The sequence below is a fragment of the Chlamydotis macqueenii genome, chromosome 8, assembly GCF_036417535.1.
Source record: "Chlamydotis macqueenii isolate bChlMac1 chromosome 8, bChlMac1.mat, whole genome shotgun sequence".
NCBI classification, from domain to species: Eukaryota; Metazoa; Chordata; class Aves; order Otidiformes; family Otididae; genus Chlamydotis; species Chlamydotis macqueenii.
Window position 1 is genome coordinate 20695177 of NC_141563.1, and position 19227 is coordinate 20714403.

General features: G+C 37.2%; 1 protein-coding gene across 2 annotated transcripts in view; it reads right to left on the reverse strand.

The window, feature by feature from the left end:
- Positions 1-14684: 14684 nt before the first annotated feature.
- Positions 14685-19227, reverse strand: part of ZNF326 (zinc finger protein 326) — a 29908-nt gene continuing 25365 nt past the window's right edge. For both annotated transcript variants that reach the window (XM_086754126.1, XM_086754125.1), the window contains one exon: positions 14685-18517. In XM_086754126.1, the coding sequence (XP_086610252.1) occupies positions 18353-18517 (165 nt within the window). In that variant the 3' untranslated portion in view covers positions 14685-18352. The remainder of the gene's footprint in view (positions 18518-19227) is intronic.

Below are 19227 nucleotides of genomic sequence, written 5' to 3' on the forward strand. Positions count from 1 at the left end.
AAGACTGTACTACACTTGGGCTTACAGGGGAGCCCTACACCCAGCAACAGGCACATGAGCTAAATGAAAACACTCCCCTACTAATCACCTTAAAGGTCTGCAAAACCAAAAATGATAGTAGAGGAAAAAAAAAGCTTTTCAAATGGAAGCAGTGCAGTGGCTAAGAGCATTCTGGAGCCTCTGAATACTGTATTTTTTGACAATACCTGTTAAATGTAATTGAACATGAAGACATATCAACACCTGATGGTTTCTCATCTGATGAAAACTCTCAGAGTTCCATTGACATTAGTTGGAGCAAAGATAATTTTCATATTCCTAGAAGATATGCCCAGTTGTTTGTAGCATCTTACTAATACTTTGTTACATTAGAGGTTTAATTGTGGAGAAATGCTGTCTTGTAATTACCTATTCACCACAGGCAAGAGGGATTTTGCTTCCTCTGCTTTTCCGTGTTAAAACAGAAGCTTATTGCTCAGGCACTGAAGTGGCCTCTTTCTGTAACACTGACAGGCCCCTTTCTCTGCACTATCAGATTTATAAATGACTAAAAAAAGTTAAATACAAACAATTACAACACCAAACCTGCAACTATCTATTCTGCCATTACAAGTACTTGATTGAATTTGTACAGGAACGTAAATGCCAGCTAATATAACTCTTAAAAAGAATGCTACCTTCACTTCTGGAGGAAAATGAATCAGTACTGTGGCAGACTGACAGCCTCAAATCTCAACTATTGCAACAAAAATGCTACAAGACATGATTACTTAAACAAGATGATCTCTACACCACAGAGAGAAGGAAATATTTTTGGTAGAGAAATTACTTCAGGTAAGTTTTCTGTAACCTCTGGGGGAAAAAAAAATGGAAAATTACTAGAACTTCATCTTGTCTGCATCAATTTATGGCAGCACTGAACAAGGAAAACAACATGTTCAAGACCTAGCTGTTCCTGCTGGAACACCGCCCACCGTACCACTGCACACTGCTTGAATATTTTGCCTGGGAAGTCCAACAGCTACCCATTCCAGTTACCGCTGCCTGTTACAGCACTAGCTGACAACACCTAACGTACAGTCCCACAGCCCAGTGTTATGACAGCATCCACTGTTTCTGGTGTCAGAGAAAAAGTGTTCATTTCCTCTATATTTAGAGCTCTTCTCACAAGTAAGGATAACTTGAGATTTCCTGCCCTCTCCAATAACACGGCTATTTCACCCCCTCACTAGGGAGACTATCCCCAGGCTCCCCGTATCGACTGATGCTTTACAGATATAAAAGTAATGGTCAGGTGGTAACCTGGAACACAAAGACTTCTCTCAGACAGCTGTGTTTTAATCCTGAACTGTGTAGCTCTGCAAGTGGAAGCCAGGAAGGCTCTAAAAACCTTTTCCCATAATGGTCTTTCTACATATGCAAGGAAAAGATTCTTGTATACATTTTAATGACATTTTCCTATGGCATTAATAGCATCTTAATAAGTTACACGACAAGGGGAGGGTTTATATTTTTGCATAATACTTTTATTTCTTTGGGTCGACTGCGAGAGTTACTGAAGTACAGTAATCCACATTCCTGCCCTGTTAGCCTCCTCCGCTGGCCCAGTCTCCCCTTTATGTAAGGACCATGATCAGGGCTTTTGCCCTGACACCTTGCTTCAGGTCTGATGAACTAAGCAGACCAAGGGGAGCAATGTTTGCAGGAGACGCCTCTGTGTCCCAGGGGATAGTGAGAGAAGTACTGGTTAATCCAGAGAAGGCCATCTTCTTGCTGCAACTTGCCTTTTAAAAAAACTCTCATGATGTCTTTTGGACATAAAGCAGAGCATAAAGATAAAATGGATAATTGCCAATTGTGATTAAATAAAATGACTTTTATATTCCTATTCCTAAACTCTGGCTGTCAGTGAGTTCTCTTAGAGAGATACCATCTTTCATCTTGGAAGCAGCTACATTTTACTGATGGGCAATACACAATACAATATTTTTTAAAGCACTGGGTAACTCTTGGAAGGTAAGATGCTATTTAATAAGCTTATCAGCATCCACCCTTGTTTTGTCACGGCCTGGTTTGCCAAATGTTGCAAGAACATGTTGCAAGAATAAAATGAGCAGACAAATAAAGTATCTTCCCACCTATTCTGTATGTTCAGTAGATAATGGGAAGTGCTTGCAGCCATAGGAACGCTCACCTGGATATACGGTAGAGAACAAGCAGCCTAGGTTACAAGTTCTGCATTCATTCACCTGCAGCAGGGAGCTCTAGTGGATTTGACATCTCATTGTGAAGTTTCCTTATCTGCTCAAAAATGTTCCTGAACTACATGGTACCTTTGAATTTTCATCATTGGCTGAATCTGACAAAACTCTTGGTATCATATCTCTCTCTCACTCATCTTGAGCAGATCTTGTTAGAGCAGATTAGAACTTGTTAAAGATTAATTCTTAAAGCATCCTCAAGCTTTCTTTTCCAACAAAGGAAACATCAATTATAGGCTCACACATAAACTTTGCCCCTATCTTGAATACTTGCTGCCCTTTATAAATCTTAGATTTCTTCCCCTTCTGTGTGTTCAAAGGAGAGATTTTATTGCCTCCAGGGGTTGTTAAACTGATTGCAATACCACGTATTTAGAGCAGTTCAGTGGGAATCAAGCTGGTTCAATGCTGTCAGACCTAGAATATAGCTGTCAAATAGCATTACAAGTAAAACACCCTTGATAAGAAATAATGACCAAATGTCAATCTGTTTTTTACCAGCAGCACTACAGACTTAGCTTGCCAAAGAAAAATGCAATATTTTGCACATTACAGTAGCTATGCTTTTGTGATGCCACATAGTAAAGGGTTTCAGTCTTTCAATTTAGCTTATTTTTAGATTATACAATTTGATCAAAAATGTGTGTCTCAGACCTACCTTGGATTCAAAGCAGCAATGCTTAAAGTCTTAGCTTAACCTCCTTGCTCTCTTCTGTAAAAAATAAATAAATAAATAAACAAACCAACAAAAAAAAAAACCAAAACACCCACAAAACCAAAACCAACATATGCATTAAAAACTCATTAATTGTTATTTCCTAAATGTTAGCCATGCAGAAATTGTAACAGCCAATCAGTTTTAGATATCTGTAACTTCACCCTACAATGCAATCCCAGTAGGTACTGTCATTTTTCTGATTGTTGTTTTTTAATGACTGCATTACATACAAAATTACGACATTCTTTATTATTTTTTTCATAGATTGGAATATTTGTCACTTGTATGGAGAATTAATATGCAATAAATATTTCAATACTTCAATACTACTCCTATTCTAATACTTAAATACTTACTACTCTAACACTTAAGTCACCAGATGACAACACAGCATTTACACGTGTATTCATTTGTGATAATGCTAAAAACATATAAAATTGTTCCCATAAAAAAGAACAAGCTTTAAAACTTACAATAAAAACGTTACCTAGACATGACTTAAGACTCATTGAACCCCATCACATCTGGATAAAAGTAATATGCTTAAAGACTTGGTTTAGATAAAGCAGGAGATATTTCAAAATGTCTGCAATAATTTGGGGTCACAGTTTCAGAATCCTGAAATGCTTATTCTGGCTATCTGGTAGAGATGCAAGAAGAATGATATATAAAGGAAGGACAATGAAAATCTAATGTCATGAATGAACAAATAACAGAGGGAAAACAAAACGCAATCCAAAGGCTAAAGCACAGCAAGAATAAGAACGTGGAAGCTAAATTGTGCCCTCCATGGCATTCAAAAAGGGCACCTGTTGGCAGCAGTGAATGCCCCAATACACAAGGTAAAAATAATGCAACATGTTTAAAACAACATTAGTACTTTGACAGAAATCTACAAAAATAACAAAAAAAATTAAGAGGAATGTTAATATTGTCTCCCATTTTAAACTCGCAAAATACTTTCCATCTCTGAAATACACGGTGAAAGGACAGACAGCATCTTTGTGTTTACTACCTTCAAACTTACACCCAATTTTTCCATTTTGTTAACTTTTCCCCCGCATTTTATTAACCCACTATGAACAAAGAAGCCAAACTAATAGCCACCTGAGGTGTAACTGAAATAAACTTGTAGATGGCTGAATGTGGATTTCAAGTCTGCATATAGAGTGGAAATAGGACAAGTCTGAGGAACTACCCCTAATCTGACAGCTTTGATCATGCTGTACAAAATCTGAACATTTCAGAGCTGGTGAGCCACTACAAGTCCGTACATACCTATGCAATTCCCTGTCTTCAGTGAATCTACATGGTATGAAAGTAAACTCTGAAAATGAGCCAGAACAATTGAACAGAGGCTTTTAGTTTTATTTGGGGGGTTTTCTGACAGATACTTTACTGTGAATTCCTGTTTTGAAACGTATGACTGTTGCCAGCTTCAGACTCTAGTCTTCATTATCAGTCCACGGCTTTGAGCTCAGCCTGTCCCCGAAACTCATTACATGCTCACTGTGCAGTAACAGGCACTACTAGTACCAGGTAATAGTATGAGCTAAACAGTACAAGATTATAATAATTCTAAAATATAAAAATACATTTCAATGTATTTAACGAAATAAATTCTACTGTCTGCATTAATGATCAACATCCATTATTAATGGCTAAAGCACTGCATGGAGTATTCCCTTTTGGACGAATTAATAAGAATTAACTTACACTTACACTTGCTTTTTTGCTTTAATGCTTTTCCTGTTCCTCTTGTGAAATGTTTACAGCTCAGACATCGATGCTGGAGGAGTAACTTTTCAGACTCAATGTCATGATTTCATAACCACACTTAAGGAATCACAGGGGAACAGAGTGTCACTACTGAGTAATATGAATAATTTCACATTGCGAGATAAATGAGGCAAAGATGGGGCATTTATCCAAAAATCAATCCAGAGCCGCAGGCAAGACTCCCTTTCATTTCTTCTTCCTTAAGTGAAGTGGGAGATATCCATGTGTGATGTAATTTTGTTTCCATTTATACAATTCAGCATGCAGTCTGTAATTACAAATTTTGGCACAAAGCAGCACAAGTTTCTCACTATGGATGTTGAAAAGTTGTCCTTCAATTGGTTTTGCAAATTATTTTTTTCCTGTATTGCAGCTACTTCACAACCAGTTAAACTGCACTGCAGGCAAGGTTCTTTTAAATTTATTTTTTTCTTAATTGAAAGTTTTATAGTCATTTTGAATAATTCAGAAAGAGCATCAACCAATGCACCAAACTGACAATCATTATTTAGCTTGATTTAAAAAAAAGAGTAAATAAAAAAACGGTTTGAACTGTATTTTAAAAAAAAAAAAAAAATTTAAAAATAGAACTTTGCTGCCCTCTACCTGTCTGTGGGAGAAGACAGAAAAATCAGGACTATGTCTGAAGTTCCAGACTTTTCACAAAATACTAAGAGCTCAGAATCCAGCAAAAATTACATGATCTGTCTTGATCAAGTAGAAAAATCAAAGTCACAATTATTGTCCCCATTTATTGAATTTAAATGAGGGAATGCTATAAAACTATTTGGAAGATACAAAAAGCACAGCCAACCAGCTGTTTTGCTTATGACTAAACACAGAGTGCACAACTACCAAAGGAAGAATGATTTTGAAAGGCTTTTAATTATATTCAGCTCGAAGTCACTGCCCCTAAATCACTCACTCATTTAATCATCCATTACTGGGGCTACCAGCATGGCTTCACTCAGGCCAAAGCCACTTCATTTCTCTTCTGTTAAGTATTGTGTTCAGTGCATGCAGGACAAGATAACAGGCATGTCTCTACCTCTGCTTTCTCTCACAGGGGTACACAGTCCCTTTCCTTTTACAGGCTATATCCTTCAAACACTCAGTGTAGGTTTTCCTCTGTTATGAAAGGCAAGACCTGCAAAACAAGTTAGAAGGAATCAGTCTGAGCCTCTGCTTCAGCTGATTTCCTTTCTGTTGTGTTAAACAGTGCTGAACATCCACGACTGCAATTCCTGAAACAAAAGAAAAAACCTCTCTTCCCTGCTTTCCATCAGAAAGTCAAGTTGCATTTGTGCTAAACACTTGTGGTGACTACAGGATCAGCACAATCATTACAGTGCTCAGGTCAAACACTTATTTAGATGGCAACAGAGTTTTACCCCACCTTTTTACACCTGTACTTTGTTCACTGGTTGCTCTTAATGCCTGCTTAACTGAAACACCAGAGGGGAAAAGACTCCTCTTTGAATCCCCAGCAGCCTATCCATCTTACACTGTCATTGAACAGTGATAAGAGCTTCTAGTGAACACCTCCCGTGTCCCCAGTTAGTTCTACAAAACAGGGAGACAGACAATGCTCTTAATATCATGACGGTTTAAAGCAAACAGCATAAACCAACTTTTGCTCATATGAAATTAAAAGTTAAGGAGACACTTTCCACCCCCTGCCACCTCACCTTTTGGTAACTGAAGCCATCAGCCAAAAGTAGGCGTACACAGAACATACTGCAAGTCCGCTACATTTTAATGAAGTCCTCAAGTAAGACAGATGACTTGGGGTACTTGTACCGCACACAACAGCACACAGAGCGTGTGATTAACTTTAAAACATTATGAAGTGTTTGCATCTAGGGAATAAAAACACAGAAGCAAGATCCACTTTGTTAACTCCACTCTGACTTTGAAAGCCAGTATGAAGGAAAACAAGGAGCGTATACCTTCTTAGACATACCCTTGATTTACTCCTCTCTTCTAAGAGAAGCCCTCCTTCACACAGAAGGAGACCCCATCGATGTTTGTTCCAACATGTTTTATTCCAGTAACATTAACAACCCTTCAGATCCAGCTGTTGCTGAAATAAAGGAATGTGCACAGAGAGAAAAAGTTACCTTTCACTAGGATTAATAACGGAACTTCTGAGAAGCTTGGCAGGAAGAGAGAGGGCTCCTGCTCTGGACAGCTTATAAAGATGCAAGAGGAGCACACACTATCTGGAGAGCGAGAGGGAGCGAGGAGGCCTTCTCTCAGTCACGGTTTAGGTTCTACTCTCCGGCAAAGCTAACAAATCAACACTGATCATCTCAGGATTACACCAGGCTCTGCTGCCTACAACTGCAGAGGATAAAAAGCCTCCAGTAAGTTCACTTGGGATCTCATTTTATTAACCACACTGCCACACAGAAACTACACCAGTGTGCTCCATTATAAAGCCTTAAGACAGACAGCCAGACAGACTCGGCAATTTGGACTTTGTTGGATTTTTGGTTTTAATCTCGAGTTTGTTTTAAAGAACAATTCCTTTTTTTTTTTTTGTGAACTTCCCAGAAAGAAAAAAAAAAAAAAAAAGCAAGGCTTTCAAGAGAACCTGAAAACCAGATGGTTTCACATGACACAATAACTTTTTTCTTTTTTTTTTTTTAAACAGAAACCATGGAGAGCCACTTTGGAAATACAAGGACTGAAACACTCAAGAAGCACCTCTTTTGCACACAGAAAAGGAGTTAAATGAAAACAGTATGTTCAACAAGAGAACACAAGTACAAACTAGGCATTTTATTTAAACATAAGTCCTGGGGTTATTAAGTCATAGTAGCAACAAAATGTGTGATTTTGTGGTAGGCTCTGTCCTAGAATATCAAAATACTTACAGCTGCTTTATGAACTTTTATAATTCCCTTGTCCAAGTGAGAAATTCAACCATTACTAAATTAATTTCTGCAAGACATTAGAAGTCTTTGGAAGAGCTAAATATAAGCAGAGAACCTTCAACCCCTATTCAGTTACTTCTAAAGCAATACTTCGCTCTCATACCACCATATATTCACAGAGTTTCGTGGGTTTGGTGGTTTTTTTGGTTGGTTTTGTTTTATTAACTACCAGTGCTCCCAAATAGTGGTCAAACAAATAAGAAACTAGAAGTACCACAACAGAAACTTTTCAAAGCAATCCTTTCCCAACCCATAGAAACTATCCAAACTGAGAGATCAGTGTAAAGGACCTAACTCCTATGTTTCTAAGAAAGTATTTTAATTTCTGCTGATAGAACCGGAGTAACCTGAACTCTGTTCTCCTGTGAAAGTCTTATGGCGTTTTTCTAATCAACTCAGAGGAAAGGAACAAATACAAGCAGTTTTATGAGCACAGCTAAGGGTTTTATAGCAGTATCCCCCCAACTGCATGCCACCATGCTAAGTTCAGCAAAACTAAAAGTAGAAATACAATATTGCTAGGGAATACCACTAGAGAAACATCTTACAAACATTCTGCATTCTGCATAACTACAAACATAACATAACTGTAAATGTTAAAGAAAACCAATCAGCTTACTTTTATGATAGTCTGACAATAACGTCCAAAAGAACTTTACAAAAGATAGACACCGACTTAAACTTCAGAAAAAATAAAAAACAACTCCCTTATAATTAAGATTATTTTTCTTAAGTTAGGGAAAAGAACTCCACAATAATCTTGGAAAAAAAAAAAAGAAATATGGCCAAGCTCCATTTGGAAACACAATATGGGTCCCAGGAACTAAACAGTGGGGGAAAAAAAAAAAAGTCTCTTACAGGAAGCAAGTAGAGGTCTGAAAGTGTGTATTGGCATTCTTGTTTTGCATTTGGAGTGTGTTTATTTTAATCACTTAAAATCTCAGGTACTTTAATTTCTGGAATATGAAAGGTATACTGAAGTTGGATCTGTCTGGACTTAAGTGTTCAGTACTATAATTGCACCTGGATTAAAAAAATAGGTTCTACATTTAAAAATACTAGGAAAAAAGTTTGAGGACCTGAAGAACGGCTAACTCTTTTTGTATTTTCTTTCAAAGATTAATACTTGCCTCTCTGTCCATACTTATGCTTCCAGCAACATTTATCATGATTCAAAGGTTGGAAAAAAATAGTGAATGAACAATCAGGGATAGGGGGAGAAGAAGAAATCAGTCCTGTATAAAATATTCTTACCACTTTGATGAGAAATCAGAGACCATAAGTGAAAGCAACCTACTTCTGTTTGCTGAAGGTCTGGCCATATTTAACATCACAAAAGTCATATTGTTGTGAATCTCCATCTAAGAGGAATCTCTCGAGAGCAGTAAAACTAATACAAATTAATGCTGACGCAAATTTCATTTTAGCTACCCAAGACTACATTAACTGCATCATACACTTACATTAACATTGTAAGCCTACTAATGTCCATCTTCTCAACAGACACAGCGGTTGGCTCTCATGTAAAAATAATTAGCAAACCACAGTGTTTTGGCACAAAAACTTTGCATGTTCTGTATGTTATTTTATGTACACATTCTTACAATCTCTAGGACTTTGCACTTACCGAGTTTTGCTGCAATTAAGCAAGACTAAAGAGACAATGATTATTTTACATTTACTTTCAGAGCTTGAAATATTCCTTATTTACATTGTCTGATTACAAAACTCACCTTAATTCAAACAGCCTACCAGTTTAATAATCTTTAACTCTTTCAGTACAAATCCAAGTTTATTAGGGATGAATTTATAGGCTTCCATATTCAATTTGGGCAACTGAATCCTTTCTTTAAAATAAAATTTAAAAAAAGAGAGAGTCTCTATGGACACAGACACTTAAGCTTTAAACAGGATTTTCTCTCTGCCTTCCTGAATTCCCATCAGAGGAAGGATAGACTACAGGCCATAAATGTAGAGCTATCTTTACAAAGGAGACTGAAATACAAGTCAAATATGACTTTGAATTTCCATTGGCCTGTCCTCTGCAAGTAAGCTATTCTTGTTTCTTCTGACAGATCAGTGTCCTGTTACCTTTCTGGAGGAGCTGGACAGAAGACTATCAGGTCTTAAAAATTTGCACAAGAAACTAATATGAAATTATAGATGAAAAGTAAAACAGTTTTGTTACATTCAGGTTCCATCTTTATGGATTAGCTTTCATAGAGCATTATGAAATTGTATTTCTCTATTATGAGAACTATCAGTTTTGTAAGAGATGAAACATCTGACACGATCTTGGCTGCGCTGCTGTCAGCGGTCTTGGTGTACTTAGGACTTCGCACAGAGCATACTACTTTTATCAAACCTGGGAGCGTTGTTTTCCATATACTCAATATATTTTTGTGGCAAAGAGCAAATCACTAAACTGAAGCAGTTTAATCTCCATTAAAGCTGATGTAGAAAATAAAATTAGCCTGACAATTGTGTCAGCATTAAAACTGCTTGGATAAGCCACTTGTAATCAAAGGCTGTTAGCATATGTATAACACCTTGCATTTAAAAACAGCCCTTCACACTTAATTAATCTCAAGGTTTAAAATAGATAATGGAGATTTAGGAGAAAATGAGTACTAGCTTTCAAGTAGATCCTTTCTAAATAATTTATAGTTAAAATACATGTCAATGCTGTTATACAGACATGAAAGTTGCAAAAATAATACAGCTGAAGTGAATATAGCTAGAGATTACAAGGAGATTGCAAAGTCTGTAGAGCAGGGATCATCTTCCGTCTGTGCTCTGAAATGCCTGCCAGGCTTTTGGGTGGTGTGAAAACACTGAGTATAAAGTAACATTTTCCTGAGGCATGTGTAGCATAAAGGTCAATCAATCAATCACATTTTTCAAACTATGTCTCTTTGTGTTACAACAAGAATGTTGCTATTTCACAAGAGTATTTCAAAAACAGCTGTTATTTCAAAAAGTCAGTGTTGTATTCTCATCAAATTCAATAAAAAGCCAGGAAATCCCTGGAATTAGAAAATCTGTGCAGCTGCCCTCCTTACCTCTTATCCATGTGACATAGAAATGCAGATTGTGACTGCACTGTGCAGATCTGAGGAGTAAGTGCAGCCTTACAAGGTGCTTAGATTGAGTCTATTTCTTCTCACTTAAAGTTACATTATGCTAGACTTAAGGCATGCTTTATTTACATGCATTCAGTCTCTAGTGGGAGTTTATATACTGTGCACTGGATAATTCTCTAAGTGAACAACAGTCCAGCATCAAGAACAGTTTCATGCAGAATACAAATAGAAAGCATTAGACGACTACCTCCCAGGGACAGCGAGTTCCCTGGGCTTACGCTGGGGATGAGGATTGGTCGATCTGTTCACCCTCAGGGGCTGTCTGGAATTATAGATCAGGGACCTTATTGTCATACCCCAGCTGCTGCACAAAGCCACTAGAAGAAAGGAGATTTACGAGTATTTCAGCAGCACTGAACCAGGGATACAGAAGCTATACAACTGGGAGTACAGTGCCTCTAAATCTGTAGGCATTATGCAAAAAGAAAATGCACACTTTGGCGTCAAGGGAGCTCTCCCAGAGCAATAGGACATCTTTGTAAATTCTCTAAAGAATAAATTTAACAGTTATTAAAGAACAACACCCTGTTATTGCAGTCACTGAACTTTACATCACAAGGAAAGATGCAAGAGATTTTCAGAAAGACATCTGTCATTTAGCAGTGACAGTGACCTCATGAGCAATTCAAATCCCCAGTGATGGAAACAAATTAACCCCTTGGTACATGGTGGGTTGAGAACTCCAGCATTACGACTGCTGCACACTGTAACAGTACAGCCGACAGGTTTTACCTTCAGACAAGCAGTAGATGCAATGAGGTATATTTTTAAAATTATAATTGCTCTACATAAACACGACATTATTTAACATCATGCTGTTGACAGTCTTCAAAAGGTGCAGCAGAATTTCAGCAGGAAAAATAAACCCTTCACTGAAAAACATTTATAACTTAGTATTTAAGGACTGGGCACACAAGTAAGAAGGCTAACATCCTTTATATATATCCATTTCCCATGACAACTGGGTTTTATCAAGAGGGTATTCAGTCAGTCAGAACTGGGACACTCCAGAGAGAACCTGTGTAATCTTTTCACTAGGAACTGGAACACCTTGGCCTGCAACCTGACCTGACCCTAACTCCTATACTTAGACCTAAGGAAACCCAGGGAGAAATACAAAATCTGCCTAAATGCTTGAGACACTCAGATGTCTCCTGGGCAAGAAGAGGGATGATGCCACAGAAACTACTCCATTCCAATGGCTCTAGTAGTCCCCAAGATACCTGTGGAGAGTACGACAGGAAAAGAAGCTCTAAGGAGTAACAGAGTAAGACCTTCAGGCCTGCTTGACCCCACCTCACTCTCTCTGCACTTCCAGATAGAGAACTAGCACAAGACAAGACAAAGCATCCCTTCCTTCTGGGAAGGGTACCATACTCATTACTAGGCAAACTTTCACAGCAAGGGAAGGCAACTTCATCTGTCCAATGTTGAACTCTACTGTAATCAATACTACCATTAATTAAGTTGGAAAGCTCAATTGCTTTTCTTGAATATTGTCTTGGCTTCACAAAACCTGCACTCTATATTCACTTTTTCCAAAGGAAAACACTTAAGAGATGCAGTGGAAAGTCTACATTAAGAGTCTGGTAGAGAACTCAGCTCTCAAACTGTTTATAGTTTCACCAGTCTTTTGAGGGAGATGACCACCACGTAGCACCACAGATTACTTAGTAGTCAACAGGACTGTTCCTCCCCCCCCCCTCCCCCCGCACCTTTTTACAATTGTTTACTGTGGCATTTAACAAGTGCATTAATTATCACAAACAGAAACAAAAAGTTACAGCAATAGACAAAGATTGAAAAACAGGGTAATAGCATATAGGGCCCCACACTATACCAATGAAATCAGTTTTAGGCCTTTAAAATAAAATGTGTCAGAGATAGTGTAAGATTCACCCTTGTCTGAATAAGAACAGTTAAAGTAAGTTAGCTTTCTAAAATACATATTCTAGCCCAATGAAAACATACTTGATCAGCAAGCAAAACACAGTTGACATTAGCTAGGAGAGCTACACAACAGTGGTCCTCTCGAGCCTTTTTACATCTATGGCCTTAAACAGCACATGCCACTGTACTCCAGGTAAACAGTGACTGCATGCTAAACAAGTCACTGATCTGCCACCACAGTCCCCTCCCTCAGAGTAATTAGCTTCCAGATGGATGCCTGCAACAGAATAAAATATTCAGACAATATAAAGCACATTCAGATCTTAAGGCAACTGTAAATTCTTCACTGCCGCATGTGCAGTAGCTACATGGTTATCTTAGCTCTATGTTCTGGGAAATCCAAACAGCCTCCAACATGTTTCAGTCATCTCAGTGTGAAAAGAGGAAGACTGATTTACAGGAACTCTTAGAAGAACCTTACTGATCGATGGTTCAATGGTACAGCAACCTTACAGACAGATAAAAAAAATAAAAGGATCTGGACCACAATGTTATTAGCTGGTGATGAGGGACATGTATCTTATGACCCTTCTGAAGTGAGAAGATCGAAAAGCATTGTACATTGAGCAAGATGCTCTTTTTAAAATTGAGCATCTAGACACTTGCAGCCCTTTTCCTAAGTCCATATAGCTGTTCTGTTCTAACAATCTTTGACAAATATCCATTTAAAAATGGAGCAGGTTGTGCTTATTCACAATATAAGCACTCCTCCTGCCACCATATTATCCATTCTTAGCTTTTTTGATATCCCACAAAAGCTCCCAACATTGACTTACCTTCACAGCTTTGGACATACAGAGAACCCTACAAGCACAGAAGGAGTTTGGAATATGCATGTTCTAAAGTCCATAAAGATGTATGGGATAAAAAAAGAATGAGAATGGCAAGTCTCCATAAAAGAACAGGCACATTTAGTGTGAAGATTCAAACGTTTGACCTGCAGGGGACCACAAAGGCAAGCCTATTATTTATTCCTTGTTCTCCCATAACACCTGGTATTCTTCAATCCTGAAAAAAAAAAATAAAAATCACCACACTTCTGCATACAGGCAGAACTTTGTTTTAAACCAAAAAGACTCACAGGACAGTAGGAGGTCTGAGGGTCTTGTTAAGCAGCTTTCCCTTTTATGTTTTTGCCTCAGCAGATTTTGATGCTCCAGTTCACCCTCTAGGTATTTATTCCTTTTCCTGTGGGCATCAGCTTTGAAGTACCAAAGGATAGGATGAGGAAAGCTCAGATTTGTAGAAAAACATCAGAAGCTCTTTTGTTTTAGATGTTGGACTTCAGTTTATAGATATTTTTACTTATAAAGAAAGGCTTATTCATTGGCTAGCTGTATTTAAAACCAGTCAAATCTATTTAAGGACAGCTGAATCGAGCTGCAGAACTTCATACAGTTAATTACTTTTAACAAGTACAACACTATAAGCCCAAGCACTTAGGACAATTTTAGAAATTAACTTAAAAGCAAATTGAACAGATTATATGTTATTCATTCATATACTTAACACAGAACAAACCTTCACTGCTAACAAACCTGATGTAAAATTTCCTCATCACAGGCTTTAGACTCAAGAGTATGTTGGACTTACCAAGCTTTTCCTTGCTTTAAGTTGGGAGGAAGCATCTAGGAGAGACTAAACTCTGACTGTTATAAGCACTGCTTACAATAAAGTTTCTCCCTACAGTCCTAAAAGCTGAGTGCGTGAAGACTTCATTTAGTGGATGGATAAACAATTGAAGAAAAGCTCTGGATTCTCTATTTTAGTGCTGCTTAAGAAGCGCAGAAGGCATTCCAGCATCTGAAAAATATTGGAAGATTGGATTGGCATTTAAAGAAAATGCTTGATATTTTTTTGTAAAGACCATTGGCAGAAGATGGTAAGAAAAATGTATAGTTAGTAATTCAGCAAGCTGAAAACTCATTTAATTTATTCATAACTGTAAGCAATACAGGAAAAGTCAAAAGAATCTACAGGCTCATTTGAAGACTTAAATCCTTTGTGTAGCATGAAAACAAGCCAAATATTACATGGGTGTGCTAACTGTCCTACAGTTACACTGTGTAGCAAAAAATAATTGCATACAAAAAGCCTAGTGCATTTGGGCTGCAATACACATAAGAACACATGCATATGGTAGTTATTCAGTATGTATAAGTTGCAAGGATATGTCTTTCTACTGTACTGTATTAGCCACCTTGCAAGTTCAACCCTAAACAAACAAACAAAAAAAATCCTAGACTATCTTTTTCAACATTTTCCAGAGCAGAAAGATTCACGTTCTAGCTCCAAAAAGAGGCAGTTAGAACATGACGTGACTTGCATGTTATTTCTTCAGCATGTCAACTATGAATCAAGATACCATTAAGCAGTGTCCTGTAAAAGATTAAAAATGCAGCAAGGTGTTTCCAACAGAATAAGATAGCATTACTATCACTGCGCAAGTTAAATCCTTGCAATTCTTTTTCAAAGTAAACCCTCACCTGAAACATGTAGTTTTGGCTCCTCAGACTAGAGGTACCACACCTTCTCTGTTGATTCTACTCAAAGACACTAAAAAGTTCTACAGCTCATGCATGAGAACAAGATTCGAGAAAGATCTTGCCTGTGATCTAGGATAGCCTTTTTTATTTCCCAACAGATGCTTTTAAACATCCTGAAATACTTAACATCACCTGATACCACTTTTTACCAACCACAAAATTCCTTATCAAATCTCTCAATATTGGTTCCAGGAGAGGACCTATACCCATCAGCTGCCTAACTGTATCCAGTTGCTTTTCCCTCATCAGTTAACTCTCCAAGAAACACTATTAGGAACCAATCATCATCTGGAGTGTGAATCATCAACAACTACATTTCTAAGTCCAGATTTCCGCTGATCTTTCATTTAGTTAAACTGGTCTTTAGGGATGGGGGGTACAACTATGCTCCCAAATTGTCTGTGATTTTATAAGCTTGGGGTAATCAACATTGCAAGAAGGTCTTTAGAAAACGATCAAGGGAAAGGCTTATGTTACTGCCACCAACACTTATCAGTCAGGAAGCTGACAGCACATAACTAGCCTTTGGTGAATGCAAAAGAAACTGGAAAGGTCTCTTACAGGGATGTGTAAATAAATATACCTGTATATTCCAGAAGGCACCTTCATCCAGAACTGCCTAGAACTATGGACCTTATTTCTGAGATTCTGAAACAAACAAACGTAATCTCCACTCAGTTTGGAATAACCAGGGCAGGGTGCACAGCTTAACAGGAATCTGTCAACCGGAATGACCAATCATCACTCCCTCTGAAATTATTTCCATACTTTGTCATTCATGTAGGAAATTAAATTAAATTAGATTAAATATTAGCCAGATCCAAGAACTCCCTTAGAAGTTCCTTCTAAGGCTACAGAAAAGGCTAATTTTGTCCACTATAATCAGCAGTTGCCCTCCACCAAAATCTGCCGTGTAAACTTAAGCTATCACTTAACACACTTTATAGGCAAGAACTGCCAGCATAGAGAAGAAATCAGGGATGTATTTTAGATTACCAGGGAAGTCAAGAATGCTTAAAATTCAAAGATCTTGAGGTCATAGTTGATAAAATGACTACAGCAAAGAAAACAGAGTACTGAGATCTTAGGTAGATGGGCTTATCTTAGCTGCTTAGAAGCAACTTAATTCTCTTCAACTAGTAAAGGAACCACAGACAAAAACCCACCACTTGCAAAAATTTCAGCAGCACCTTAGTTCTCTTAACTACTGTAAACAAGCTCTCATGCTAAAGCTCTAGCCAGTTCCTAGGACAGACACAGTTCCTGCTGCCTGGGAAGAGATCAGTTTCTTCCTCTTATAGGGCAAGAGATCTAAAAACAGAACACAAATAGTTGAGTGAACAGCTTGTAAGGGAGAAGGGGAAATTACACCTTAAAAGTAATGCAAATATGAAGCTTAATCCTAGACTTAAGATGGAGAACCGGAGAATGAGCGTTTAGAGATCTAGAGTACTTTGTTATTTTAAGCTTACATATCCAAGACAGGTGCTGTTCAACCAACTGCAGGCTTAACACATCTTTCAATCAACCCATGCTAAACTTTTAATTCCAAGCTAACCCACTTAAAAGTAAAACAATCAAGTCTACATCACGCTGATTTTTTTTAAATGGAAAAGTATAAGCCATACAGAAAACAAGAGGTCAAGGCATCAAACTCTGTTTCCTCTCTTTCCTCATAATGTTGTTTTCTGTTCTCCAAGCTACACTAAAAGGCCACAGCTAAATGACTACAAAACATAGAATTCTTTGGAGTTGACTGTTACTAAACTTTCTGGTGGCCCAATATCTAAATCAAGTATTCCCCCATAATACTTGCACACTTTCCCCAATTCTACAACAGATCACTAAAAAAGCAAATTAGTCATGTGAGGTTAGAAGTATTTTAATTCTGTCTAACCTCTGTCCACACTCTGCTTACACCACCTGTATACAGCGATGGCTAAGAAGTAACACAAAGGTTCTCCAATAGAACGGGGCACAAATTACATATACGAGATTTTGAAAAAAATTCCCCATAATGACCACAAGATGTACCACAACTGTGAAGTTATTTCTGTTAACTTACCACATTTAAAATTATGCAAATTACTTAGTTGTACTTAGAAACAGTTAAATTAGCCATTTCCTGTTCTCATTAGTCAAAAGCTAGATTAGAAAGAAAAAAATGCGAGTGTACTGATATATAATTTCTAAGACAGAAACAGTGCACACAGCATGTACATATACTGAAAGCATGCTTCCCCCAGGCACATTACGACCGCTGAAGTGCTTATCTGTCCTGGTAGGTGGAGTCTGAATACATCAAAAAACCAGCAATAAATAACATAAGTTACTAAGATGCAACTACAAGCATTAAATACTTTCAATCATATCAATCAAGATTTGATTTGAAACCAACTTGGTAGTCAGTATGAGGAAATACTTGAAACATGTCACTATAGACACTTTAAACAGTAACATTTCTTAAGTGGTTTATTGCTACAAACTGGTACATCTTATCACAAAAAGCTACAAGGCATATTATAACACATACTCTATTATACAGAGTGCAATGCAGTCCCCGAAACAGCCACACTCAACAGCACAATTTTTGAAGTTACTCATTCTGTACTTAGAGGTAAATATGATAATCTAATGCCATACAGCATTTCATATATTTACCCCACAAACCCGCCTTTATTTTCAATTGATTAGACCAAAAATTATTATATCCAACTTTCAATACACACATCAAAAAAATAGGATGCTTAAAAAAATATACAACACAATGTTTTAATCAGCTTTAACAGTCAATTTGCTATAAAAAGCTCAACTAAAATAGTCTTAATTTCATTTTAAACAAGATCAGGAACACAAAGGAATTATATAAACAAGTTCTCCATGGAATGGAATGCATGCATACGGTGGGGAATCTTCAACAACTTCATTTGAGACTATTAAAAAGTCTTAGCCAATTCAGAGCAGAAATAAAAAGCTGTTTTGCCCCCCTCCCCAATATATTTTCATTTTCTTGCACTTAGTTATCTTCAGTGTGGTCTAAAGTGAAGTCAGTTTGTTCTTCAGTTTCTTCTTCCTCTTCTTCCTCCTCCTCTTCCTCACCCTCAACTGGCTCATCAGCCTTGTCCTCTTCTTCTGCCTGCTGCTCCTGAGTCTGATCATTAATTTCAAAAGGATTTTCACCCTGAAGCAGAAGATTGAAAACAAGCACTTTGATACTTATTTCAAACATAAAAATAAAATAATAGTCATCATTTCAGTGATTGAAAAGGGCAGCCACTAAAAAATGCGATGGTATTTTATACAGCTTTTTAATAGGTTGGGTTCCCCTCCCCCCCAAGAAAATCAAAACAGATTTTATTTCAAATTAGCCACACATTTTAATGCACACTGGAAATTGGGATCCCAAGAAACTGTTTTAAACGAAAGCAGAAATGGCATTGAGAAAAAGCCAAAGTATGCTACACACAAACTTCAGTTTAACTTTAACATTTAGTAAATTAAAAATCACATGGCTAAGTTTCAACATGTTTATAATAAAAACTACAGCTGCTTCTATTTTCTCTTCAATTAAAACACAATCAGATCAGAAGAGTTTCCTTCTGTTTTTCCTTATTTAGTCTTTATTTACTCTGAATAATTCTATCAAAACAGCAAACTCTTCAGTAAATGAAAGAAATATAGAATTAATTACATTGCCTAGCCTGAAATTCATTTCATTGACGAGGCAGAAAAATTATCAAGCAGATTTCTCAGATATTATTTCAAATACATCAGCATCCAAGTTACACATTTTCTCTGTTTCATGCAATAATTCAGTATAAGATACACCTCAGATATACCTTGTTTCAGATACTTCAGAACTATGAATAACCAATAAACAATAACAACATG